This window comes from Micromys minutus, assembly GCF_963924665.1.
Source record: "Micromys minutus genome assembly, chromosome: X".
Classification (NCBI taxonomy): Eukaryota; Metazoa; Chordata; class Mammalia; order Rodentia; family Muridae; genus Micromys; species Micromys minutus.
The window spans coordinates 105644196-105671211 of NC_137970.1; the positions used below are offsets into that span (position 1 = coordinate 105644196).

Sequence of the window (27016 nt, forward strand, 5' to 3'; positions counted from 1 at the left end):
GTCTGCTCTTACAGAGGACATAGGTTCAGTTCCCACACAGCCGTTGACAACCATCTGTAACTCCAGTTCCAGGACATCTGGCACTCTCTGGCCTATGTGGGTACCAAGCACACACATGTGCATATACATAATTTTATACATATAAAACTGAAACAAATTTTTTAGAAGACAGTCAACTGTCTTAAAATGTCAAAAAACTCAAAAATATTTCTATCCCATTTATTTCAATATTATTTGTATGATATACTGGTAATTGAACCCATTCCAGTATGTTTTTTTCTTTTGTATTATATTCGTAATTGAATCCAGGGCCTTATATATTACCACTGAGCTGCAACCACAGCTATTAAAGTTATTATTTTCCATATTTAACTCAAAGAAATATGAACCAACTTGAAGACAGAGAACAGCTAATACTTTGGTGTTCTCCATAGGTGATGCAAATAAAATGCTTAAATCAGTAAAACTCAAGACTCCATTTTCTTTTCTTTTCAAAAATATTTTTTCTGATATTATCAAACACATGTGAGTGCAGGCATGTATGCTTGCTTGCGCACGTGCATACACACATACACACACACAAAAGAAATGAACAGAGAAATAAGAGAGCCTCACAAACATGTTTTTTGAGTTCAAAGTTGATTACATTTATGTGCTTTTCAGTCATTACACAATGTACAGACATGATCCACTGAATGATTTATGCTCCACATAAATGGTTAAACAATGATTTATGAAATACTAAACAAAAAGCTTCTAGAAGCAGAGTATTGTTTCCTGTCCCCCCAAGAAATCAATTTCAGGCATACATTTGTGTTTACATATATTCCTTGAGAATGTTACATTAGCAGTGCATAAAGTTTATTCCATAAAAAGAGCTAAAAGAGAATTTGATTTTCAAGAGACTCGATGCATTGTGCTTTCAGATAAAAATCCTAAGAAGAAAAAGATCAGTTGCTGTGACAACAGTTAAACACACAGATGTAATAAGACGCCAGAGAACACTGTCAAGAAATGGAAGCCATTGTGCTTAGGGGGCTTTTTTTTTGGTAAATTTATTTGAATAAATAAAAACTTAAAAAACGTCCCAGTGACTGATACAAAATAGACACAGGTATTTAGGGCTTTCTATACTTGGCTTAAGAGTTTGAATGTGAAAAAAAATCATGTCCTCAGAAACTAATTGTCATCTGACATTCCTAACCAGGGCAAGTCACTTCCACTCAGGCAAGCAAGGGACTTGGGAGAAAACCAGAAAGTGATTTTCCCCTTAATACATCAAGGATTAACAAGAAGTAAAGCCAGGACGAGCCAATTAATTTTAAAAATGCCTACCTTTCTTTAGAACTCTCAGGCCAAAGAGAGAAACCAATCTTACTTCTGTGAGGTGCCTGTTGTCTGAACCACACAACCTGCTCTGTAGTTATGTAGTTAACAAGATAATTTAAATACATCTTGTCTTCTGTGAAGAGTTGAGGTTAAGCACGATCCCTCAGTAAGTACCTTATATTTTTGACCCCCTCACACACTGACTGTAATATATTCTCTTTAGAAACACCACAGCAACTCCTTGTAATGACAGGAGGAAATCTATGATTACACAGTCATGTTGGTGCTCTGTCAGACGATCCCATTTTATTTTCAAGCTGGTCAGTTGCTCATTTAGGTCTTAAACCTTGAAGGACCCATGACTCTTTATCAAAGTGAGTTCAAAATAAAAAGATGAACAAGAACATTGAATTAAAGTTATTTGCATAATAGGTATAGATTGTAAAAGAATGTCTTCAAATAATTTCCTAGGTATCACTCAGAAGTATCTTTGTTGTCTGTAACACAAAGTGCTACAGTCCTTCAAATAAAATTATAGACTAATTGAAAATATATTATTATACATTTGCAGTTATTTAAAATCATTCAATAATTTTTAGTGTGTTAATGGAGTGAAAGAGATAAAAGGCAGTCCACATTCATATTTTAAGATAAATTGACTTCAGAAGTCAGTTTTAATCCTTGCTCATGTTCTAAGGATAGCCATTGTGATAAGACCTGAAAGGGAAAAAAATGGAGGACAGTTAGAGAAGTGCCTCTTATAAAATCTTCCATTCAATCAACAATTGTTTGGAGCTCAACAAGCAAATAACATATAGTGCCACAGGCAGGCACTCCATCAAGAGCTCAAAGCCAATTTGGATTTAGTTGATATTATACAGAAGAAATTCAATTTACAACAACAGGCAGTCACTGGATAGATTTAATGAAATCCCTTATGTCTGGTCATAGCTAATTCTACCATCAAACATACCTCCTACTCTATCTAGTCACATCAGCTGTAATAACAGCAGACATGTCATTTTAAAGTGTCTGTAAAACCAAAGAGACTTCAACAGCCTATTTGTATCAGGACCCTAAGGCCAGAAAGACACAGCAATATTGTATTCCCACTTTCCTTGAGAGACTTCACATATAATACCATAACCATTCAATAATGTAAGAACATGTTTCATCCTCTGTTTTTTTTTTTTTTTTTTTTTTTTTGACAAGATATCCCCCATTCCTTCTCTCCATAGAGCTCTGGTCTGGCCTGGATTTTACTCGGGTAGACTAGCCTGGCCTTGAACTCACAGAGATCCACCTGCTTTTGCCTCCCAAGTACTGTGATTAAAGGTGTGTGCCACAACCCTGGCTTGCATGCTCAGGCTTAATCAGTGTTGGGGAGGAATAATAAAAAAAGTCTGCTGTGAAGGAAGATAAGTACTTGGGACTGACATGGTCAGAAACACTGTCTCCAAGCATAAAAGCCGAAGCAAACTTCCAGAGATGGACAGGAAAAATTCAGAAGGAAAGTGGGCACTTCGAGAAAGGGCATGGTATGAGCAAGACCCTAGAAGGAGGCCCAGAATTCCAGGTGACATTTTCTAGAATCAACGAATAGTTCAGCAGGCTCTGCTCAAGGATTTAGAAAGCAGAATAGCAAGAGATTGGCTCAGTGAGGTTTGTAGGACGGCCCTATTGTAAACACCGAGCTATGGAGTTCCACTCTATCCAATGGATGTTGGGGACTGAGTAGATATCTTTAGAATGGGAGACATCATGGAACTGAAACAGATGGGAAATCAACCTCATGACAATGTGACGGACAATCTGAGGGTAAGGTCTAAGGGGAAGAGACAGGGAAAGAAGGAACACAAGGAAGAACACAAAGGCAATTTGACATTAATAAATAGAAAGCCAGGCATGATTATGGTCCATGCTTGTAATTCCAGCACCTGGGAGGCAGAAACAGAACTCCTGCTGACTTTGAGGCTAGCCTGGGATACATAGTAAGTTCCAGGACAGCATGGACTGGAGTGAGACACTGTCTCTGAATTAAAACAAAAAGTAAATAAACACACATACATTATACATACTAACAAAGGTTTAAAAAATAACCTAGTGTGGCAGTGCACGGTTGTAATCCCAGTATTGGGGAAGTGAATACAGAGAGATCAGGAGGAAAAGGCAATTCTCTGCTATATAGAGTTCAAGGAATGGCCTGGGCTATATGAGATCCTAGCTCAAAAAAAAAAAAAAAAAAAAAAAAAAAAAAAAAAAAAAAAAAAAAAAAAAAAGAAAGAAAAGAAAAGAAAAAAAAAGATGGAGGAAGGGAAGGAAGTAGGGAGGGAGAGGGAGAGAGAGGTATATATATATATATATATATATATATATATATATAGAGAGAGAGAGAGAGAGAGAGAGAGAGAGAGAGAGAGAGAGAGAGAGAGAGAGAGAGACCAAAAGCACTCCAGGGAACACTGACCACAAATACAAGAAAGAATTGGCATCATAGAGGTGACAGGAGACCATCAGTAAAGACTTTTAGTTGCAAGACATCTCCTACAGTGGAATCTGGCCTTAGACTTTGTAGCCAGATGACCTTGAATTTCTAATCCTTTCTCTCCCTCCCACTTACACTTCTATGCCTGACTGTATTTTATACATATTCCATAACACTAGAAATCAATAAGCCTCTACACATATGTACCAAAGCATCTTTAAAACCCTTACCTAAGATATAAGCAGCCACTAATTTTTGATTCACACTTAAGTGGAGGTAGAGAGGCACCAGCGATTCCATATCCCCTAGAGTAGGCAGCATCAGGGCCGCAATACATACCACTCCCAGGAAGACAGTTAGCAAACTAGGTCCTGAAGAGACTGCTCTGTTTTCTGTTTTAAAAAAGCAGAAAAAAAAAGTCTCTGAGTTTGCTTCTAAAACCAATGAGTAAGACAAAGGTTCCATCACAAATAGTGCTCACCATGCATCCGTGTTTTGCATGTGTGCTTTCGATCCATCTTACCACCATTCTAATTCCATGAAGACTTATAACTTGCACATATATGGAAATCCATCCTGTAACCCTTTGTCATTATCCACTGGCTTGTTTAAATGGCTATGGTGAAAGAACAGTATTACAAACTCCCCACTCCACTCTACTCTATAGTGGAAAATAGTTTTACAAGTATGTATCATAAGTACCTGTAGGATTTCATTGGTTTGTTTGGTCTCAATATAGTTCTGGCTGTCCTGAAACTTGCTACGAAGACCAAAACTCACAAAGATCCACCTGCCTCTGCCTCCCTAGTGCTGGGATTACAGGTATGTGCCACCATACCCAGCATGCATTTCAATTGCATGCATGACTACTGGACTACTACATACACAAAATAGAAAGCATACAGATAGTTCTAAAAGAATGTGCTATAAATAAATGGATATTCAACACTCTATTCCTCTACACCAGTGGGTTACATGGACATCGCAGTAAATCCTGACTTAGGATGGCTCAACTGTACATTATATAAGTGCAATGGTTATTACAGAAATCATGCCCCAAATTGTGAATGTTGATCATTTTGGGGCTTTGCTGACATGTGCTATGATAGGTGGGATACTAGGCTTCAGCAGGGAGCTACAGCATTCAATCAGCACAGAAGTCACAAGAGAAAAACACTAACCCCCTGAGTAGATGGTGCATCCAATGCTTTCTCCACAGACATGTGCAATTTATAATGATATAATTGGGACAGACTGAGGATTTAAAACAGTGAAATTAATAGAACCAGAATTGTGGCTTCTAGGACCTGGATAAAGAGCCTAAACTGAGTTGCAATTCAGTTCAAGCAAGTCTGCCATATGAGATTTATATCATGGCTGTCTAAAGACATGCTACATAGGACCTATATTTAGTGTCCGTGGTGGCACACACCGTTGATTCTAGCACTTGGGAAGTAGAGCCAGGTGGATCTCTGTGAGTTTGAGTCCAGAATGATCTACATGGCAGGTTTTATAACAGCTGAGCCTACCTAGTACAGCCCTGTCTCAATAGTACCACCACCACCACCACCACCATCAATGACGACAAATTCCAATAATTAGTTGAGAACCTAACTCATGTACCATCCCAGCACTCAGAAATCTGAGGACAGAGGATCACAAGCTCAAGACCAGCCTATACTAGATAGCAGAACTATTCATGTTGAATAAGCTCACAATAAAAAATGAAATACAACAAAGCATGGTGGCTCGCCTGTGCAATCCCATCTATTCTAGAGAAAATGGTGGCCCAAATCCCATCTACTTCAAATGTTGAAACTAGTAGACAACTTAGTGAGGCCCTGTCTCAAAAATAAATATAGGGGGCTGGAGAGATGGCTCAGTGGTTAAGAGCACTGACTGCTCTTCCAGAGGTCCTGAGTTCAATTCCCAGCAACCACATGGTGGCTGAGCTCAAATTCAATCCTCTCGATGACTCATGAAAAATTACTAATATTAAACATGTCCACAAAGTAAACCTGTTGTCAAGCAGGCTGGGCGCGTATCTATAGTATAGATCCATCTTTTAAAGAAACCCAGTGTGATGGCTAATCTTGGTTGTCAACTTCATTACACCTGGAAGTAACTAAAACCAAGTTAGGTACACTGTGAGTTAATTTCCTTGGTTGAATTATTTGAGGTGGGAGACCCATTCAAATTCCTGATCACCTAGGTCAGAAAATCCACCTAAAATCTGGGCCAGACCTTCTGGTGGCAGCCCACATAAAAGGACATGGAAGACAGGAGCTTGTTGTTTCTGTCTGCTTGCCTTCACTCTTATTGGCAAGCTTATGTATCCTGACACATTCGTTTGCTGGTATTATAACCTATTTGTTTAGGATTCCAATGTGGACCACACACTGGCAGCTCTAGGATGTCCCTAGGACTCCAACATCAGATTACAACAGCTGAGACATCAGTTTTGTGGACTGAACAACTATCAGATCCTTGGTTTTTCTGTCAGGAAGCAACTATTGTTGCTACATTACTAAGACCACAGCAAGCCATCCTAAGTTATCCTAACATATAGATTTTACACTATAGTTATATAATAGATCACACACACACACACACACACACACACAAACACACACTCTTTCTATTAGTTTTGTTCCTTAGAGAACCTTTGCTAATTACCCAGTAACAGCATTTTTCTACTATGTACCTTTCCCCACTAATCTTCCTTTCATTAAAAGGAATAGCCAAGAGCTACACAATTTGTGTTTTATTAATGAAATAATGCTGTTCATTCTATTATTAAGTGGAACTTTTCTAAATTATTAATACCTTAGCTATTGTGAAATTTAATTGAACTTCACAAAAGCCAAATAGGTAAAACAAAGTCAGATTTCCTAGTAATCACTGCATGGGATGAAACAGTAGCATAAGTAACTGAAAAGCCCATTCTTTATATTTGTTGCAAGATTGAGTTTAAGGAAAATGACAACTATACCATGTACAGTATATTAAAGATAATTTCAAAGAGCTGGGTATGGTGGCACACACCTGTAATACAACCAATTGGGATCCAGAGGCAGGAAGATGGGCTAAAATTCAAGGCTAGGCTGGGGGCTACATTGTGAGCTGCAGGCAGTTTGGGTTACATATCAAGACTCACAGTGAGTTTGAGGCTTCCCCGTGAAATTCCAAGCTGGGTATGGTAGCTCATAGCTTTAATTGTACTTGGGAGATAGAAGGGGCAGGAAATCAGAAGTAACTTAGATCTACAGAATCAAACCTTGTCTTGAAGAAAAAATAGTCAAAATAAAATCCTAGAAAATAAACATCCTCCATCATCTCCTCCTACAGAGAGCCCTATTAAGAACTTTCAGATCTCAAAAATGCTTACGTAATCATGTAAACTAGGAGCTGGAAAGATGGCGTCCTGGATAAAGTTCTTTTATCAAGCATGAGGGCTTGGACTTTGAATCCCCAGAACCTACACAGAGCTGGATGCATCAAACTTGTCTAATTCTGACAGCAAGGGAGACCTGACGAACACAGATGTGAACATCCTGCCTCAAACAAGGCAGAGTGGCCCAGAGACTGACCTCTACAATGTCATATATTACACCTGCATTTGCACCAATGAACCTGCCCCCCTACACACATCTTACACATGCAAAAATAAAAAGGTATGTAAGTTTTACATTAATAGCATGTTATAAAATTGCTTCTCCCATTTACTAATGTACTTAAAATATTTAAAGAGTCTTAATGATTTTTATTTCATGTATATGAGCATTTGACCTGTGTGCACGTCTGTGTACCACATGTGTGTACCTGGTACCCATGGAGGCCAGGGAAGAAGGTATCAGATCCTCTGGAACTGTAGCTATAGTCAGTCCTGAGCTACCATGTGGGTGCTGGGCATCCAACTGGGGTATTCTGTAAGAGTAGGAAGTACTCTTGACCACTGAGCCATCTCTTGGCCCACCAACTGAAGCTTTTTCTAATCAGTATTTTATGAAAGAATGTTATATGTATTTCTCTTAATTTTATAGTTTACTTTTGTTACACAAAAATATTCATAAAACGCCCCAGCCAACTTGTTAAGTATATGAAACTGTAGATGTTTTTTTCTTTTAAAATTTGTTATGGGCTGGAGAGATGGCTCAGCAGTTAAGAGCACGGACTGCTCTTCCAGAGGTCCTGAGTTCAATTCCCAGCAACCACATGGTGGCTCACAACCATCTGTAATGGGATCTGATGCCCTCTTCTGGTGTGTCTGAAGACAGCTACAGTGTACTTACATATAATAAATAAATAAATCTTTAAAAAAATTAAAAAATAAAACTTGTTACTGATGTGTGGTTTTTGTTGTTTGGGGCTGGGGGAAGGTTCTCATGTGGCCAAGCCTTAAATTTTCTACATAACAGAGGATGACCGTCAGCAAGATGGTTGAGTAATACAGATGCTTGCTGCCAAACCTAATGACCCGAGTCCCATCCTTGGAGAGATGCTCTTCCCACAAGTTGTCCCCTGACCTCTACACATGTGTCTGAGCACTGGAAGTCAAACCCTTCCCATTAAAAAAAGTAATGTAATATTTTTAATATATAAAATGTAGATACGGTGTTGCTTTGTTTCCCTGGCTGATGTATAACTCTGGAGCTCAGGTTAGCCATGAGGTTGTAGTACTCCTATGTCTGTCTGACTTCTGAATACTGGGATAAGCACCTGTCTCCATGCTTGGCCTGATGTATATTTCCATACATTACACTTACACAATTTCTTATTTTATTCATTTTTACATTTTTGGCACAGGGTATCCTATGTAGCTGAGGCTGACCTCAAACTCAAGATTCTGTACACTAGGATTCTGGGTATGTACTCCTCCTTGCAGCTCTCAATACATTTAAAAATTCATTTCATGTTGGATTCTTCAACCCACTTTCGGCTAACAGTGAGTCATATTGTACTGTTTTACTTATAATAATTTGCTTTGGTTGAACTATTTATGATAGTAGCCTGCAGAAAATAACATTTAAAAACTTCCTGGGGAATTTTACAGGCAGAAAACCAATCTCAATTTGTTTAACGTTTCAGTTCATTTAAAAAAAAAAAAAAACTTCATGGATTTGATCCCTACATCCCCACAAAACATTATTTTTACTCTACTGGCACGCAGTGAGATAAAGTGGGGTGCCTACCCACCAATGACCCCACATGTTTTCATGTAACTATTCTTTGCACATAATGCTGAACAAGATAAAAAAGCATCCCGACATAAACAGAGATCACACTATGTATCATGCCAGCCTCCCTATAATTCATCCACCTGCAACAAGGTTACAATTAGATAGCTCTCTGTATTTTGGATGCTAAAGTTCATTCTAAAAATAAGGCTGAGAGCAGTGGCGAATGCAAGTAAAACAGCACCCAGGAGGCAGAAGCAGGATGATTAATAACTCCAAGGCAAGCCCTGTCTACACAGTGAGTTCCAAGGCAACTAGGGCTACATTATGAGACCTTGTCTCAAAAAGAAAAACAAAAAGTCAAACTAAGTAAACATAAGTAACTAATCAATGAAGTAATTAAACTATGAATCTAGGAACAGTAGCTCATGCCTATAATCCCTGTCCATGGAAGCTAGAGGCAGGATTGCTATAAATTCAGGACATCCTGGGATACAGAGTGAGACACTGTTCCAAACATCCAGCCAGCCATACACACATACACACTTAGCCCCACCCAGGCACACACACCTATTGTAATTATTTAGGTTTTGGTGTATGTGTGTGCACTTGTGTGAGTGCAGGTGTCTATGCGTAATTGTGAGCATGGAAGTCAGAGGATACCTCAGAGGTCAATCTTTTGCCTTCCACCTTGTTTGACACATGATCGCTTAGTTGCTAACCTTTCTATACTCTAGGCTAGCAGGCCTGCATGCCTTTATGAACTGTCCTGTCTCTGACTCTCAGCTCATTGTACAAGCACTAAGATTGCCAATATACATTATTGTAGCTGGCTTCTACATGGCTTTGGGGGATTCGAACTTAGGTCCTGACAATTGTATGGCAAGTGCTTTACTCACTGAATCATCTCCCTAGTCAGTCAGTCCATCAGCCTGCCTCAGTCTCTCTGGGCATGTGTGTGTGAGCATACATGTATGTGTCTTTAGCCCTTTATGATGATTTTCACCTAACTTCTAATGAAGAAATGAAGGATGAAGTTAGGAGATAAGAGAGGTATCTCAGGGCTGGAGAGATGCCTCAGTGGTTAAGAGCATTGACTGCTCTTCCAAAGGTCCTGAGTTCAATTCCCAGCAACCACATGGTGGCTCACAACCATCTGTAATGGGATCTGATGCCCTCTTCTCATGTGTCTGAAGAAAGCTATAGTGTACTCATATATAATAAACAAATAAATCTTTTAAAAAGAGAGAGAGGTTGCTCAGCAGTTAAGAGCACTGCTAGCTGCCCTTTCAGAAGACAGGATTCAGTTCCTAGGACATGGCAGGTCAAAACCATCTCTAACTCCAGTACCAGAGAATTTGATGTACTCTTGCCTCCATAGGTACTAGGCATGCGTATGGCATAAAACATGTATGCAGGCAAAATACCAATACATGTAAAATAACCATGTAATAATAACCCAACAAAAATGGAAAAATATCTCAGTGTTTTAAACATAAAAATAAACTCCAATGACTATTTCTAATTACTCATTAAATGTCAAGAGAAATATGCTCAATGGCTTTTTTTGTTGTTGTTGTTGTTCTGAAAGCATTCTCAAGTGGGAATATTTTATCTCATTAAGTAAACGCCTCCAAAATATTGATTTGACAAGATGTCATCTCAAAGAGAGTCTCCTTTTTGTTTTTCCTTTGAATTTTGAGGCAGGTTCTTTCTCACTGAGGCCAAGCTGACCTCCAGCACGAGGCAGCAGGGATCACTCTACACTCCTAATCCCATTGCCTCTGCCTCTCACTCCCCAAGAGCCCGGAGCGGTACACCAGTCAAAGTTCTTTCTTCAACAGAGAAAATGAAGGTCCTGTCAGTGAATAATTTCTGCTAGGACTCGAAGGCCTGGTCCTAGCATTGAGTAGGAAGTCTAGGCACTCCCTGTGTGGACTAGAAAAACTGCAGGGCCACACCAGAGACAGCACTTCCTGTCTTTGTAAAATAAACATCTGACGATGAGTACACCGCTACAGATCCGCTGACAAGAACGTTTGCTAAATATCCCCAATATAAGCTTCAATTCTTTCCCTTCTTGTCTTTAATTTACTTTTTAGTTTTAACTTATTTTAATTTCATATGTATACTATATTTTCAAAATGTGTGTTTTTTTTTTTTTTCACTTGTGTTGGGGATAGAACTTAGGGCCTTGTTCGAGCTAGCATATGCTCTACTGCTGAACCCTTTCTTTAGCCCCTTGGCTGCTTTGCTAAGAGTCACATGCAATCCTCCCCTGCTTCAGCCTCTAGCATGCCGGGAGTTCTGGCATGTGCTAGCACTGCTCGCTATACATTCCGGCTTCTAAGACAGCTGGTATCACAATCAAATATTACGTTCTGAGAAGCCCTTGGTTTTTCTATGGAAAATTTTATCTCTTCACTCTTCTGACAGAATCGGAGGACAACAATTAGAAGTTGGGAGGAAGGAGGAATGATGTCTGAAAGTTGGAGACGAAGAGAGTGGCATTGTTGAAAGTATATATCCTAACGATTCTCAGTATCTAAGCTGGAAGGAAATGAGGAATGGAGAGGGATTCAATTAATATCCCCCAGGGGATATTATAATCTACTTAGTTTAATTAACTTCAACTTTAATGAGATTTTTTTCAAAATAATATGAACAGCGCACTAAGCTTGGCCTATTGCCAAAATGAATTTTTCTCCTCCTTCAAACTAATTAAATGAGAAAGGATATAGGAAAGTCATAGAAACCATAGTACATGATTGTTAAATTGTGGTATTATAAAGTATGATACCTGCATTCTTTAAGTTTCTATCTTCCTACCTACCTACCTATCTATCTACCTACCTACCTATCTAAAGTATATATGAAATATATGGTATTTTGTAAATTTTAAAGCCTAGGATGGCAACTGTCTACTCCTGCTACCTAAGGTAGTGGGCGCTCCTTTCTTCCTTGAAGGCCAGTGGCCAGTCTCTTGCTGCATTTCCGTTTCTCTAAGCTCCACTTTGTTGACTAGATTTAATGCTGCTATCGTGTTAGTTGTTAGCTATAGCTCTGTGATTAAAGTTGGAAAAGTGAGGAGGCTGCGAGGGGCTACAAATTCAACACTACCTGGTTGACATGACTGCTCAAAAAATACACTTTCAGTTAAGTGTTCCTTTATCCTCTTCTCCTCTTCTTCCTTTTGTTGTTCTTTTGCAGACGGGAGAAGAGTAGCAATAACCTCTTTCCTTCCTAAGGCCTTCCTCTGGCTTTGTTCGGAAACCTGGAGGCGGAATTTGTCTATCACACCATAGTGACAGGATCGAACATCTCTATGACGAATCACACTGAAAACAGCAAAATAAAAATAAAATAATGATAACGGCAACAACAAAAATAACAACAACAAAGTCTGTTCAGGTTTCTGAGGCCTATCAAGCAGAAGGCATCAAAATATTTCAATTGGGTAAAAATAATCTTGCTGACTATAACCTAATACTAAAAATTTGCTAATGACACTGAGGGGAAAGATCGTATTATAGCCTAAGAAAGAAAATGAACAATTGTGAAATATTAGATAAACACACATACTGTCAAACCATATAATAAAAGTCTGCTGTGTGGGTGTGGCTGAGGACTGAATCCAAGGCCTTGAGCATGGTAAACAAGAAGCAGTCTGCTACAGAGTAATGGCCTCGGCCCAGAATCAAAGTCTTCAGTAAAAGGATGATAAAGAAATTTGCCCTTAGCAGTGATTTCTTTCCTGTACATCTGTTAAAGATTTCTTTTCTAAATTAAAACACATAAAATAGTTTTTTTCCCTCACAAACACGTAATAAATTCCTATTGTTACTTTGTCATTAAAGTAAAAAACCTTTACTTTATTGTACCTGATTCTTCTTAGGGGATGTAAAACAATTAGGTTAAGGGCAACACATATATTTGGTAAGACTTCATTTCTTTGGAATATTCCATGCTTACTGTGTACTATATGACAACCCAAAGAAATGTGTGAAACCCCATTCATAAAAAACAATCTAGGACAGGGCTTCTCAACCTTCCCAATGCTGTGACCTTTACTACAGCTCCTCATGGCGTGGTGATACCCAGCTATAACATTATTTTCACTGCTACTTCATAACTGTAATTTTTCTTCTGCTATAAATAATAATGCAAATACTTTTTAGAGATAGACATTTGCCAAAGAGGCTGAGAACCCTTGGTCTATAGCTTTGAGCTGAAGAGAAAATAACTCTGCTTCTCTTGGAAAACTTTGGCAAATACAGTTGACTTAGTAGCTTAAATTAAGGGCTGGCCAGTGGACTCATCTGGTCAGCCCCAGTTCTAAAGTAAAGGTTAAATATGAACAGCTTGGGCAAACAATCGTTCATCTGACACTCTAAAATGAAATTATCTGGAAGCACTCAGATAACCTTTTACAGATGAGTAGTTAGACACACTTGCTTCCTGTTTAGATTCAAATCCAGGCTTATTAGCTGAATCATTTTAGATGAACTTATACTGTTGTTCTAGAATGTAGTATTATTCGTTTCACAAATGTCACTATAATAGCAGGATATCTCAAAGAAAGCCAAATTCTCTATTCTAGCTGGAGAAATTTAAAGGAATAAGCCAGAACTTGACCATACACATATCACAGCCTATATTAGAACAATGAGAATTTTTTTTTAAATATGGGCACAAATTGTTTAAGTATTTGATTGCCTTATTCTTTCAAATTTTGATAAACGTTGAAGCCAAAATCAAAAAGTATAGAAACACCTGCTTAGAAGTAGCATTGGGAAGGGAGAGCTTTAAAGTTAAAACATACGTATCCACACACTTAGAATGCCACACCAGGATGCGACCCTGACTTACATATCCACACAGCACTGTGGCTTCACTGCACCAGCAGCATCAACGACAACATACTTATTTGGAGTCGTACACAAAACTGAAAGAAAAAGTCACAATGTCCATTAATGTGATTAAATAAGAAATTAGTAGGAACAAGTCAAAACTTCATAAGCTAGGAGACTCACCTTTGAACTTTAAGGCAAACTCATAGGGATTGTACAGGGTCAACACTTGCTTATGTGTCGACTGATCATCTGCATAAAATATTAGCTCCGTGGGAAACACAAAGACAGGAAGATTCCCTTCCACTAACTCTGGTTGTCTTTTTTGTTGATGCATTGGCACTGAATCCCCCTTGCTGCAGCTTCTGTCTTTACAGTCTCAAATCTATTTTGGACTTTCTTAGATTCAGTTAAAAGCTCCAAAGCATTTTGGCAATCTAGAAATGAGAAAAAGAAACTGCATGATACTGATTTTCAGAAATCTATAGTCACTCCACAAAAAGAAACAAACAGCTTATTTAGGGACCAGTAAGACTGCTCAGTGGGAGCAGATGCTTGGTTCCAGGCCACGTCTGATGACCCACATTCCATCCACAAGTCCCACAGAGTTGAAGGCAGAAACCAACGAGCCAGGCAAGCTGTCCTGACTCCCACATACACACTGTGACACACTCACATGTGCACATGTATGAAAACATGAACACACACAGAGAAAGACGAAGACGGGGGTGGGGGGAGGGAGAGAGAGAGAGAGGGAGGGAGGGAGGGAGGGAGGGAGGGAGGGAGGGAGAGAGAGAGAGAGAGAGAGAGACAGAGAGAACAAAAGCAGTGTGGGTATGGCAGCACATGACTCTAATCCAATACTCAGAAGGAAGAAGCAGGAGTTCCAGGCCAGCCAAGGCTACACAGTTGTACGCTGCCATGGGTTTTGGGAATTAAATCAGGATCCTCTGGAAGAGCAGCCATCTCTCCACCCCCTAAAGATTGTGTGTGTGTGTGTGTGTGTGTGTGTGTGTGTGTATCCACATCTATAAGAATGTCTGCTGAGGACAGGCTCCCTCTGGACCTGGAGCTACAGGTGGTCTGTGTGGGTGCTGGGAACCAAACTTGGTTCTAGAGAGATGGCTCAGCTGTGAAGAGTACTTCCTGCTCTTTTAGAAGACCAGTGTTTAGTTTCTAGAGCCCAAAACATGTTAAATGACTCACTAACTACCTGTAACCTTTAAGTACATGGGATCTGATGTCCTCTTCTGGCCTCCTCAGGCACCCCACACACACTAAAATATAAAGTCTCTTTTAACAAAACTAAAAGTTCCATTATTTCTTGTAGAAATACTTAAGAATCACTTTTTCACCGATGTTAATAACGATTTACATAGTGCTCTGTGGAAGCATGAGAAAGACAGTTCTTTTTAGTGTACTAAAACATCAAGACATCTCGGAGCTAAAAGAACAATATTTGCTAAGAAGTCTTCAGAGTTTTCTTTCAAAATTTGCAATCACTAAGTGCTCTTTAGCACATGTGGCACCATTCCTTCCCTCGAACGTCAAGTTACAGAGTCTTCATGAGAGCTGGCCTTTTTCCAAGTTCAGAGGCTTTTCTGGATTCCTTCTGGGGTTCTTGAATGTATTCCAGGGAGTAGTAGCTGTAAGAAGTCTCCCTGTTCTAACGCGATGTTTCAGTTTTTATTTCCTAAACTTACTGTAATCAATATCCTGATTTAGCAAACTTCCTAAATGTAACATAACAATACATGGTCTGAGGATGTGGCTCCAGTGGTGCCTGCCTAGCATACACAAAACACTGGCTTCAGTTTCCAGCACTGCATAAAACCTGCTATGGAGACATAAGCCTATATAATTCCAGCATTCAAGAAGCAGAGGCAAGAAGATTAAACTTCAAAACCATTCTTTGCTCCATAGAAAGTTTGAGACCAACATTACTGACATGAGACCATGCTTCAGAAAAAGAACAAACATAAAGGACATTGAAGGCTCAGTACCCAGAAACCATGCTTCCAAAGTGCAAAATTGGGCTAGGCAAGGTGATGCAAACTTGTACTTGTGGTACTTGGGAGCCTAAGGGAAGAGGACTGCTTGTAAGTTTGAAGGTCATTTGTGCATCATACTAAAGCTCTTATCTCTAAAACCAACCAAGCTAACAACGTGAAGAACCTAACACACTCAGGAAATGTCTGGTTTCCACTCTGTACAACATATTTTTAAAATAGTCTCTAAACCATTACTGAAACTTGAGTTCCCTATATATTTAAAAGACACTATAACCAATGGATCTGTTATTTAGTTTTATCAGCCGCTAGGGCTCTGATCCTTATTGAGGCTTTCTGAACTTTCACCAAAATAGGATATATTACCATCACATGTAAAAATGTAGATGGGAGTTGTGCACCGGCCCTGCCATCAAGACGTTCAACTCAGCTGGGGCATGGTTGTTCACACCTTTAATCTCAGCACTCAGAGGGCTCAGGCAGGTGGTTCTGATTTTGAGGCTAGCCTGGACTACAAAGAAATTTCTAGGCCAGGCAGGGCTACATAAATAAGACCCCATCTCAAGGCAAAAGAAGAAGAAAAGAAAAGGAAGAAAAAAGAAAAGAAATTCAACTCTGGAAGTGAGGCGTTCTGTTGTGTGCCTGGAAGTCTCAGCCTTTTGAAGGGTGAAGCAAGAGAATGCACAATTAGAAGCGATCCTGGGCTATACCACAAGATGCTGTCTCACAAAAGAAAACCAGGAAAGTGTCTACATGAGCATTAGGAGGAGGGCATGTAGACCAAGGGAGTTGTGTATGTGAAGGGATGGAAATCTAATGGCACAGAACCCCAGGCTGCCTCAGATATCTGTCAGTTCTCTCTCCACGACTTTGGAGCATACCAATGTTGGATCTGTTTGGTTTTCAATAAGCTGACTGATCTGTTGATATTTTCATGAGTAACAATATCTAATGTCTGTATAATTCCTACCAGATTACCCAGACTTACATTAAGTACATAGACTGAATGACTGATAAGCCCTTAGAGTGTTGCTTGGACTATACTAAGTGCTAAGTGTTCCCTATTATTATTGGTGGTAGTGGTGTTTAATTATGAATAGATCAGACTGAAACGGACAAGCAAACAAACATCAAAACACTCTGTGTGAAGTTACATGTGTAAAGTTTTATATGTGAGAGCTTTTGTATAAAGTGCTGAGGGTTAAAGGAAATGATTTATGCGAAGCTTGCTGAAAAGACCTTGGCACTCAATATAAACCAGTTGTTCATAGCAAAAGAACGGAAACAACTCAGCTCTCCATTAATAGGGGATTTATTAAAGTACGGTATATCCATTCACTCCGTATAACTGGACATGAATAGAGCCTCCCAATGGAAACTAAAGCTGGACCTGCTGATAAAGGGCAAGGCCGATAATCCCAGCTACATAGGAGTTAGAACAGCATGATGTCAAATTCAAGATTTGCCTGGATACTTAGACTCTGTATCAAAAAAAAAAAAAAAAAAAAAAAGTGGATTGGGGCTACAGGCTGGTGATAGAGCACTTACCTAGCATGTGTGCAGGTTCAATTCCTAGTAACAAATAAGACCACAGCCACAAACAAGAAGTTGGGGGAGGGGAACAGGTAAAATTATGTTCAAGCTCCACCATGCTTTTCCCCATTCCAAAAAAAAAAAAAAAAAAAAAAAAAAGCAAGAAGCACTTTGTGTTGTGAAGCACATACTATCCCCTGTATGAAAAAGAAGCATACCCTGGGGTGAGATGATACATGCCTGTTTTCCCAGCATTTCAGAGTCTGAGGCATCCAAGGCCAGCCCCAGCTACACCTGTGTGCCCTGAGAATCACAAACAGGCTATGCCCCGTCCACATTAAAGACGGGTTTAACTACTTCTGAGCTGTTTCTTCTCATTATTCCTCTTCCCATTCATCACTTATCTTGGCTAAGATAGAAGTTGCCTCCTCAACTCCAACCAGGGAGTTCCAATAAGGAAAGAATTAGCATCAGGTCAGCACAGTAGCATTAACATTGCCAACATCTAGGAGTACAACACTCACCTGTGACTGCTGGGTTTTCGGGAGACTAACACTTTCTCTTTGCCCTACTCCATGTTATAAAATGATTAAGTGCAAAAATCCAGGGGAAAAACTACAGACTAAGCTGGTTAAAAACAACAACAACAACAACAACAACAACAAAAATCTTAAGACAGATCAGTTCTGTGAAATTGTTGTCCAAAAGTCCAGTGTTAGCATCTCGCAGATAAGGAGAGCAGGCCCAGGTTAAGACATTTTTCCAGACTTGCACAGGGTATTGGGGACAGAAATATACTGTCTACTCACATACTTTTATAGGATTTATCTCCTTGGCATCTTAAGTAGAAGGTCCTATCACCGTGATTGTGCCATATTTACCTTAGTTCCAAGTAGCTGGACCCAAACAAACTTTAGTTATCATTAGTGTTTCATTTTCCTGTGCTGGATATTGAATCTAGGGCCTTGTACAGACTGTATTTTTTATGAGAGTGTTTCACATAGCCCAGGATAGCCTTGAAGTCCTAATCTTCCTTCCTCTCCCTCTCAGTTGCTACAATTAACAGGTTGTGCTACTACGCCTGGCACTAATGTTCTATTTTAAATTTCCCGGTGTCCTAATATCACATTATTCTCTTGTTTTACATTTATGATAGACCCAAGTTGAGCGCAGGCACTTCGAAGACACTGGGCTTATCGGCTTTCCTCCAGGTGTCTACTAATAATCAGTTCTTTCATCAAAGGTGAATGAGCTGTTTCCATAAAAGGATCTAAAGGTTACTGTATACAGATAGGTGGCTGCAGGCCATAGGCAAGGATGAGAGGAGGGATTATGGGATCACCATTTTCAGCTGCCTCTTCTCTCCCTGCCTTTGCTTCCCTTCCATCTCCTCTGAGTCACTCTGGGCCAGCAGTGTTTATAAACCATGAGGCACCAACATGGCCCTGACCATAAAGGCATGCGGTCCTGCTGAGAAAAAGATATGGGAAAGTGCCTTGTTCCTGACCCCTCTCCCTAAAAGTACAGAACATTCCTAAGTAAAATTAGAAAGAAAACCTTATGTGTGCACACCACCTTGTGACTAATTTACAAACTCCTCTCCCACAGGAAGCAAGGTAAACACTGGAAGCTTTATCTTGATTGCCTGAAGCAGTCAGGGGCTTGCAATTCGGTCCATGGTACAGGGTTCAAATTACAGGTCCTCCTGCTTCTGCCTCCTGAAAGCAAGGATCACAGGTGGATGCCGCCTCTGCTGTTGATCCAAACAAGCTCCTTGCCCACACTTGTGATCATTTGCTGTTTTCCTCACTTTGCATTGAACAGAGAAAGGATAAGATATGACTCTGGGGCCAGCAGGGAAATTCTCTACAGGCTTCAACACTATAGATTTAGAACATCAGGACTATTTAGCAAGGATATTCTTCCCCCTCCCCTTTTTGGAAAATGGAGCCTATAAGAAAGGAATAAGTAGGTGCTTCTGGATTCTTGTACTAACTACTATGTTTCAAAACTTAAAAATAGTTACAAATGGAGCTGGAGAGATGACTCACAGGTTAAGAGCACTCCTTGCTCTTGCAGGACCTCAGTTCAGTTGTCAGCACCTACATCCACTGTCTCAAAACAACCTGCAATTCCAGTCATCATGAGACCCAATGTGCTGGTTTCTACTGGCACCAACGTACATGCAGTGTACATACATACACTTGGGCACACACAAATAAATGTTTAAAATAAACCAGCTAAGCCTTGTTTAAGTTTAGCCTCCACAGGAATTAAGTGACCCATCTTCGTAGCCATGGAGGACCATCAAGTAAAACCCCACATCTCTGGCTCTAGATAATGATTCTGTTTCTCAGCCACACCTTTAGTCCATGCCCCCCCTTTTTTTTTATCTAAGTGCAGGAACTATCTTGGGTGTACAGTCTTTGCTTAAAACCAAGAAAATGCAAATTAGGTAGGAGCAAGAAGCTTTAGACTTTAGCATAAAAGCCCTTTGTCCTCCATGTTCTAAACCCAGCAACAAAGTATAAATTCCAGGGTCATCTATTAGGGTTCTTAATGGTTGATCACCTAAGGCCACAAATTATATCATAATGTTCATTTTATACTTTAGTGTCCATTAATCAAGAACGGGTGATTTTTTTTTTTTAGGTTTTTGGTATGTGTTATCTTTCTGGTAGAGCTGACTACTACAAAATATGCAGAGTGAGAAACTAATACACATTCAAAAATAAAAGTTGAGTAGTACATGCTTTAAGATTTAAAAAAAAAAAAACACCCTAGTCAGGAGCAGTAGGATGTGTCTATAATTCTAGCATCTTAGGAAGCAGGGATTGAAAAACCACAGGACAGTCTGGGCTACATAGCAAGGACCCATATCAAAATAAAAGTTAGTGCCTAGGCATGATGTATAATGCCTATAATCCCAGAACTTGAGATGCACAGAGAAGTAAAACTGTGGGTTTAAGGCTACCCTGGTCTACACAGGTGTTCAAGCCAACCATGGCTACAAAGTAAGATCCTGTCTCAGAAATAAGTAAAATTAGTGATATAAATGTATAGTTCCAACACTAAGGCTGAGGGAATAGAATGGTGAGTTCAAGGCTAACCTGTGCCCATAGAGAGTACACTGGGGTATACTTAAAACCTTGTCTCAAAAAAAAAAAAATATATATATATATATATATATATATATAAGCAACCAAAACCTTTAAAAGGGATGGGGGTGTATGTAGCTCAGTAGTAGAGAACTTGCCTAGCATACATAAAACACTGGACATAATCTCAAGTACCACACAAAAAATGTCTTATAGAAATGTCATTTTGTAACCATATGGCTGGGTGTGGTGGCACATGCCTGTAATCCCTGAATTTGGTAGGTAGATATAGATGAGTTACTACAAGTTTGTGGTCAGCCTGGTCTACACAGTGAGTTCTTGAGCAGCCAGAGTTACATAGCAAGACCCTGTCTCAATCAATCAATCAATCAATCAATTAAACAAACAAACATACACAAAAACACCATGCTGGGTGTGATGGTATACTCCTCTAATTCCAGAACTCGGGAGGCAGAGACAAGCAGCTTTCTATTAGAGGGCAGCATGGCCTACACAAGAGAACCTATCTCAAAATAAAAACAAAAAAAGAGAAACACACACACACACCCAAAAAATACCCCGTAAAACAAAACCATCTTTAGTTCCCCACTTTAATAAAGATATTATTTCCACAATTTAAAACATTCTAGTGTCTTTTGTTATTACAAGATGTACCAAAATCTGTATTAATTCACTGTATAAGATATATATGCTGCTACATGTAACACACAGAGTTTTTAAGTCTTTAATTCCAGTCTTGGCGGAACACATCTTTAAGCCTAGGACTCAGGAGGCAGAGGCAAGAGAATTTTTCAATCAGGCTAGCCTGATATATATAGCTATTACCAGGTCAGCTAGGGCTATATAGTGACCCTATTGACCCTATGTCAAAACAATAATCTTTACTTATTCATCATATACATACATACATATATACATATACATGTACACACACACACACACACACACACACACACACGGAACTGTGGAAAAGTTCAAAGCAGTAATTTCTCTTTAGAATCCTGGCCTAGCAAGAAACCCATATAGCAAGTATAAAATATAATATTGAGATTTTAGGACATATATTGAAATGTCAGTTGACCCAGTGGTTTTTGTTTTTGGAGCATAAAATGGCAGCCTACACCAGGAGTGGAAGGTGGTAAATTGCAAAAAGAATGTGCAGAGGCATAAAAGGGATACCCACAATGAGAACTGGCACTATTACATGACTTAAATATGTATGGGCAGAGTAACAAGTCAGACTGGGGAGGCAAGTTGGAGGTAGACTGTGGAAGGTCAAATTCATTTTCCTATGCTTGGAGATTGTCAGAAATAGAAATTCTTAGTTCTTGCCCTATATCTACTGAATCAGGAAGGTGGGAGTAGGGTCTGGCCCTGTTTTTAGCAAGCTATGTGGGTATTTCTCAGATTCACCTACTTTAAGAGCTACTGCCGCAGGGAATGTGAAACCTCTGAAGGATTTTAAGGAACAGAAACTGACCTGACAAGTTTGGAGGTGAGTCCAACACCTGACTCCAGGATAGTTACAAGGGAGAAAAAAACTAGTGGATGACTGGTTTGAGAGGATGGTGTAAACAAAGGCTAAGGCACTAGGAATGGAGTCAGATGTAAGAGATGTTTTAAGTGACCAAAGGTCAGTCAGGTGACTAAAGTACAGTCATATACATGTGTCACTGCAATGGATTTTACATAAAAGCTGTCGTCCTGTTGAATCTGTCAACTGATAGACCTCAGAAAAAGGGAAGAGAGCAATTTCTATGTGTTTCTTTTAGTCAAGAGCAGAGGTTGTCTTAGTTTGTACATGACCCTTCTGGTATACTTGGATTTTCTGCCTCTCACTGTAAGCCAATAGGTAGACATGTTAACATTCATATTTTCTGTTGAATTTAGTTGGTGAGGACCAGTCTCTGAGACTGATATCAGGAATTGCTGACGCAAACACGTTCTGAACCTGGAAAAGCTGAAAGCCAAGCACTGGTTCAGATGATCAAAGCCAGGCACAGTCAAAGTGAGGTCGCCCACCCCCCCCCCCCTTCCTAATTTTGTCATTAAAATCACAGAATCTGTTTAATTCTGAAAGAGGCTTGAACTGAATTGATAGACTTTGGGCTACACCCTGAAGGTCAAGAAAGCCTAGCAGAGCTGTTATTTCTAATTTGGGAGGTATGATTTAGCTGAAGCCATCTTCAATTACCTGATGGAAAGCAAAACAGGTACAAGTCAACCTAAAGGACTATTTTACCTCTTGAGAACCTGTTTTTGTTTTGAGATAGTTTCAGTATGTAACCCAGGTAACCTGGTACTCACAGTGTAGATGAGGCTGGCCCCCAAATCATGTAGAGCCACTTGCCATGAGACTCTGCTCAGATACAACTTTTATTTCTATCTTTTGGATAGCGATCTCTTGCTATTTCATTGTTTTTAGGTGCTACCTAATATCTTGCTTTTCTTGGCTAACATATTTGTCCAAAAATAGCTATCTGTCAAAAACTGCACACTTTAGAGGCATGGTGCCTCACACCTCTACTCCCAACATTTAGAAACCTGTGGCAGACAGACTGTCTAGACTTTGAAGCTGGCCTGGGCTACAAAATGAGTTCCAGGCTAGCCGAGGATTCATAGTAAGATTGTCTCAACTCCTTTCCCCACACCCATCCAAACTGTATACTTTTAGGTAACCCGAGAGCTACAGAGGTCCACAGAGATTTAAAAAAGAAAAAAACCTCAAAACAGAGATGAGGAAATCGTGGACATTTAAGAAATAAATCACTTAATATATGTATTGTAAGTAAAGATCTCCAGACTCTTAAGGGTGACAAGACAGCCTTTAGAATATTATTTATAATATTCTTTGCTAGCTTTTAGGAAAGATTAAAATGTTCTCAATTTCCTATCTTGAACTCTTGAGCCCTCTTCTTTTCCTGTTGTGTGTGCATGCATGTGTTTATGTATGTGTATATTTATATCTGTATGTTTCTAAGACAAAGTCCCTGTTATGTAGCTCTGGCTGACCTGGAATTCATAAAGACCTCTGGAAACTACCGAGCTCATCTTAAACCATTTTTTTTCAAAGGTGGGAGAAGGGTAGCAGTATTCTAAGACATCACATTATGTAGGGCCTGGCTGGCCTAGAACTCAGAAATTCACCTTCCTACTTCTACCACTTGACTGCTGGGATTAAAGGACTAGTCAGTACACTCAACCCATAAATACCTTTATTAGGCTTAAGGAAGGAATGTGATGGGTCTTGTAGTTTCTTGTTTTATGTTTTCAGACAGTGAACTGGCATGTAAATCCTCCATGAGAAAAATATCTCAGAATAAACATGTCTTTTGCCTATAAAGTGATTACTACTCTACAACAGAATATTTCACATTGCAGGCGAATGCATATTACATGTACAAGGGGGTTTATCAAATCCATTTCTCACAGACTTGAAAAATTCTAAAATTTCAAGTTTCCTCCCACATCAGAAAAATCTATGTTGTTTTGTGAGTTCTACATATCCTTCAGAAACCAGTTTAATCTCACATCCTGTTTGAGAGTCTAGACTGAACAACTTTAAAGACATATTAAGCCATGTTTCCTGTTCTCCAAACTTACCACCAATCTGTAACAAATATATGAGATGTACATGTAATTGAAAAGCTGGCTGTCTACCCCTTACTCAATTTCCTGAATGCACTATTTTATAGACAAAGAGATTTCCTAATACTTACAGGAAGTGTGGACAAGATTTTCGTCACTAAGAATGTATTAAACCCCATGTGTGCCTCTCCCGAAAAAAGTAGACTTTCTCCTTCTGTCTGGAATTCACATTAAGAACAAAAAGTGTTCCAAAAGAACAGGACTGCCTTTCAGGCAAAATTTAGGAACTTAAATTGGTCAGGATTACTTTCTCTTAGGATTTTCTTAAAGGACAAAATATTGAGACCCTTTGCACTTCTTATATGCCCTGTGACTTTCCCAAGTGAAGTTTCCTTCCATTCTACTGGGACAGAAATGCTACTTCAGTGGGGGAAAGACAAATGTCAGTTACTTTCCTAAGAGGGAAACAACAGAAGATTAAGGGCTGAGGTCTAGGGAGGGGCTAAAACCTTCCTCCCTAAGACTTCAGCTCCACCTGCTTGGGGCCCAGCCTTTACAGCTCTATCACCACACTACCCGGCTCCATGTGAAACTGGTCATGTGAGCCTGTTTACAGCCGAGCAGCTGGTGCAACCATCAGGATCCGTGCAGAGGTCCAGGGAGGAGTAAGGATACAGGCCACTTACCTCTTTTCTTCTCTATACAATCCCAAGAAGATACTTGCTTCGACCACCACCCTCCCTTCCCAGTTTCTCCGCCTTCCTTCATGCCCCTTCGGGCAAAGCCATCCTGGGACATATAGCTCCAGCCGCCCCCCGCCCCGTTTCCGTCCAGTTGCTCGCCGCGGGGGGGGGGGGGGGAGACGGGGACCGGCTGAACTGCAGGAAGGGCGAGGACAGGGTCACCTCGAACAGGGTAGTCGAGTGACTTCACTCCCACAGCCCTCCAGGCAATGTCCGCCAAAGAGTTGTCCCTGGAGCTACATCCTCAAGGCAACTGAACTCTGTCCCGCAAACAGCGGGAGGCTTCGGAGGCTGCCTGCGCCCGGGCAGGGGCAGCTACACAGCTCTGCTGGCCCTACAGACCCTACGGAAGGGCCACCAGCAGTCCCAGAACAGTGGACTCGCTGCCCGGTCCCTGCCACCCACCTCAGCCCGGCACTGAACAGCCCTGCTGTCAGTCACAGAGCCAAGCTCTGGCTACGGGTACGGGGCATTGTCTACACCGGGGTGGGGGTTGTCTCAGTCATGTAAGTTCCACGTTTTCCCCTCAAGTCAGAGGAAGTGGGTGACGGGACATTGAGGGACTCTCACCTCAGCGACACGGGCTCCTTGGAAAGCAGCTGCGACTGCTCCCTGCTCCTTTGTCAGTCTCCAGACTGCACTGCCTGCTGGGATATGGGAGGACTCGACTGCCACTTCTCCCCGCCCAGGAGGATGAGTCGCGGCTGGGGGGGGGGAGTGAAAAGAGGGAGGAAAGGCGGGCCCAGGGGGTGGTGTCTAATCGGGGGCGGGGCTTCTGCCTTGCCACCTGGCTTCTGGGGTTTCTTCTCAAAGCTTCAAACTACTTCCTTTGTCCTGTGACCGCCCCTCCTTTCCCCCGCCCCCTCCCATCTGCCCCCAGAGGATTGGAGGCTTTCTCTGAGTGCAATCTCTTTGCACTCATTTGGTGGTGACCTTTGACATCTGCCTCATTTACTCCCCTCCCCAGTTCAGAATGCATTCAATGAATACCCAAGGCTAGAGACTTGTCCTTTGAGACAGGTCTTAAGGACCAGCCCCCCTTCTCCACTTTATCATCGGCAAAACAGACTGTTAGGATTTGTTCATGCTGCTACAGTAGCTTCCTATTTGGATTCATTCTTTCTTTTGTAACTTTGTCTAAACCACTGCCCAGAGAGCAACTCAGATGGATCAGTCTAAGATCCTGCTGTTCTACTTAAAGCCTTTCAAACCTGGTGTGGTGGAACAAGACTTTAATCCCAGTATTCAAAGGCTGAGGCAGGAGGACCCAGAGTTAAGACCAATTTGGGTTACATACTGACAATTGACTTTTAAAAGGGGGAAGTCTCTATTCTCAGTAAGGTCTGTGGTCTCTTATTAGAGTCTTTCAGGTAGCTGCTGCAGGGCTTTAGTCCCAGCACTCGGAGAAGCAATGGATCTGTAAGACTGAGGCCAGCCTGGTAACCTGTGAGACCTCATCTCAACACCAAACAACAAACTAGAGAGAACAGACTTGTCAGCCAGGAATGATGGACAACTGTTGTAAGCACTAAAGGGGCAAAATCCGGAAGATCCCAAAGACTGCATATCAAAGAGGCCTAGTCAGCCTAGCAAGACCCCGTGTGCTGGATACAAGACAGCCAGGACTACATAGAGAGAACCTTTCTCAGAAAAGAAGTAAAGGAAATTAAAAATACTTTAAAACTCAAACTTAATTATGTTCAAAACAGAAGAATACGTTGCAAGTCTCCCCTCTCCACAAGTATAAGACCCAAAAACTTCTTCCTAGTTGCTCTACCTAATCAATGGGTCTATAACAGTAGATATCACTTAGGCCCTAGGCTCTGATACCTTTACTCACAGACTTTGCAATGCTCTTATCTGTCTTTGGGATCCAGGGGAAATGTCACTTTCCCAACTAACCTTTCAGAATCTTCCAGAAGAACAGCATGTCTTGTTTGTTTGTCTGAGCCGTGGCCTGACTATAGTGTTTACTGGACTGACACTCGTTCTGGAGGCCAGGGTGGTCTAACTTAGTGATCCTCCTGTCTCCATCATGCTGGGATTACAGGCATGTACCACCAAGTCCCCCACACACTTTTATCAAAACCATTGACTCCTACTCTGTCAGCAAAGAACACTGCTAACTCTGTTTTGCGTTTCTTCCTGACACACAGGTAACCTTGGCCTTCTCCCTCACAGCA

At 40.6% G+C, this 27016-nt stretch overlaps 1 protein-coding gene across 2 annotated transcripts; it reads right to left on the minus strand.

Moving 5' to 3' along the window:
* Positions 1–632: 632 nt before the first annotated feature.
* MOSPD1 (motile sperm domain containing 1) lies at positions 633–25465 on the minus strand. Of its 2 annotated transcripts, none has more exons than XM_080910012.1 (6): positions 25404–25465; positions 14025–14278; positions 13861–13936; positions 12112–12329; positions 4154–4206; positions 633–2046 (listed from the first exon to the last, which is right to left on the minus strand). In XM_080910012.1, the coding sequence occupies exons 2-6, from the start codon at positions 14176–14178 to the stop codon at positions 1975–1977; spliced, it is 573 nt and encodes a 190-aa protein (XP_080766138.1). In that variant the 5' UTR covers positions 14179–14278; positions 25404–25465; the 3' UTR covers positions 633–1974. The 2 variants fall into 2 exon arrangements, with proteins under 2 accessions (XP_080766138.1, XP_080766137.1); XM_080910011.1 differs by having other exon boundaries at positions 4045–4206.
* Between the last annotated feature and the right edge of the window lie 1551 nt (positions 25466–27016).